This window comes from Merops nubicus, unplaced genomic scaffold (assembly GCF_000691845.1).
Source record: "Merops nubicus isolate BGI_N331 unplaced genomic scaffold, ASM69184v1 scaffold37983, whole genome shotgun sequence".
In the NCBI taxonomy this organism is placed as follows: Eukaryota; Metazoa; Chordata; class Aves; order Coraciiformes; family Meropidae; genus Merops; species Merops nubicus.
This window is the reverse complement of record NW_008601658.1, coordinates 1-1,615: the sequence shown is the minus strand read 5'-3', so window position 1 is coordinate 1,615 and position 1,615 is coordinate 1. Positions and strand designations below refer to the sequence as shown.

Sequence of the window (1,615 nt, the reverse complement as noted above, 5' to 3'; positions counted from 1 at the left end):
ACCCCAAAAAGGACCGTGAGGGGCTGGAGCGTGGCCAGAGAAGGGCAACGGAGCTGCTGGGGAAGGGTCTAGAGCCCAAGTGTGGGGAGGAGCAGCTGAGGGAGCTGGGGAGGTTGGAACCTGAGATCCTCACACACCTCTTGGGTTTCGTTTCCTCAGGCAGAAGATGTGAGAGAACTGGTGGATAAGGAGCTGGGCTTCAAGCAGGTGTCCCTGAGCTGCCCAGCCCAGAGCAAGATCTACCTGTTCGTGGCCAACGAGAAGATGATCGTTGGGTGCTTGGTGGCTGAATCCATCAAGCAGGTACCTGGTGTCCCTAGGGGGGAGGGATTAGGGGGAGGTTCCAGGGTAAGAAGGGGTCTGTGTGCTGGAAATCCCAGCTCAGCACAGCCTGGGGGGAGTAAAGCTGAGGAAATGAGACAACCCAAGGGACTGAAGACCCACCAAAGGATGGGATGGAGAGGAACTTCATGAAGTTGAAGGCAAGGGACAGGTTTTGCTCCTAGGGAGGAAGAACCTCGTGGAGCAGGACAGGGGAGGGGGGACCTGCTGGGCAGCAGCTCCATGGAGAAGGAGCTGGGAGTGCTGGGGGACAAGCTCACCAGGAGCCACCAATGTGAACCTCATGGCCAAGGTGGCCAATGGTCTCCTGAGGTGCATGAAGAAGAGTGTGGCCAGCAGGTCAGGGAGGTTCTCCTGCCCCTCTCCTCTGCCCTAGGGAGGCCTAGATGTGGAGTATTGGGTCCAGTTCTGCTCTCCCCAGTTCCAGAGAGACCAGGAGCTACTGGAGAGAGTCCAGCAGAGGCTGGGAAGCTGCTGAGGGGCTGGAGCATCTCTGTGCCAGGCCAGACTGAGAGCCCTGGGGCTGCTGGGCTGGCGTGGGGGGCTCAGGCAGTGGGGTGACCCCTCTCCCCTTCCCCAGGCCTGCCGGGTGCTGTCAGAACCAGAAGCTGGACCAGCCCGGGCTGGGCAGGAGCAGAAGCAAGAGGAAGAGGAGGAGGAAGAGGAGGAGCAGCAGCAGGAGCAGCAGAGGGCCTGGCACTGCTCCCCACACCCCGAGCCAGCCGTCTGTGGGGTCAGCAGGATCTGGGTGCTGAGCCCCTGGCGTGGGAAGGGCATCGCCCGGCGCCTGCTGGACGTGCTGAGGTGGGCAGGGAGAGCAGCAGGGGCTGAATCCCACCTCAGGGTCCTCCCCAGGGGGGGTGGGATGTGGTGGGAGTGGTCAGGAGGAAGGGCAGGGAAAGGGGTGGATCCCTGTCGTTAGCAAGGCTGCAATCCCCAAATGCTTTTTGTCCCAGGGAGGAGGTTCCAAGTTTTTCAAGCTGAGAGCAAAAGGGAGAAGGAGAGTTAAAACTTGCCCTTCATCTCTTCCTGTGGACTTGCCCTCAGGGGGAGTTTGGTAGCCCAGGAGCTTGTCATAGGACTCAGGATTTGAATCTGAGATGTTGAATTGAAAGCTCTGGGATTCCCTGGAGAGGCCTCAGCATGGGGGAGGGTTGTACCTGTGTCCTGTCCTACATTATCCTCCTGGCTGACTGTAAAAGGCCTCCTGGGTCCTGCTGGGAGTGGGGAGCTCTGGAGGATCAGAGGATCCACAGAGGGGTCTGGCCAGGCT

At 60.1% G+C, this 1,615-nt stretch overlaps 1 protein-coding gene across 1 annotated transcript in view; it reads left to right on the top strand.

Moving 5' to 3' along the window:
- The window catches only part of ESCO2 (establishment of sister chromatid cohesion N-acetyltransferase 2), a gene marked incomplete at both ends in the record, with an annotated part of 2,791 nt that extends 1,827 nt beyond the window's left edge, over positions 1-964 (top strand). Inside the window, 2 exons of the mRNA XM_008938060.1 lie at positions 164-303; positions 923-964. Coding sequence (XP_008936308.1) covers positions 164-303; positions 923-964 — 182 coding nt within the window. The remainder of the gene's footprint in view (positions 1-163; positions 304-922) is intronic.
- Between the last annotated feature and the right edge of the window lie 651 nt (positions 965-1,615).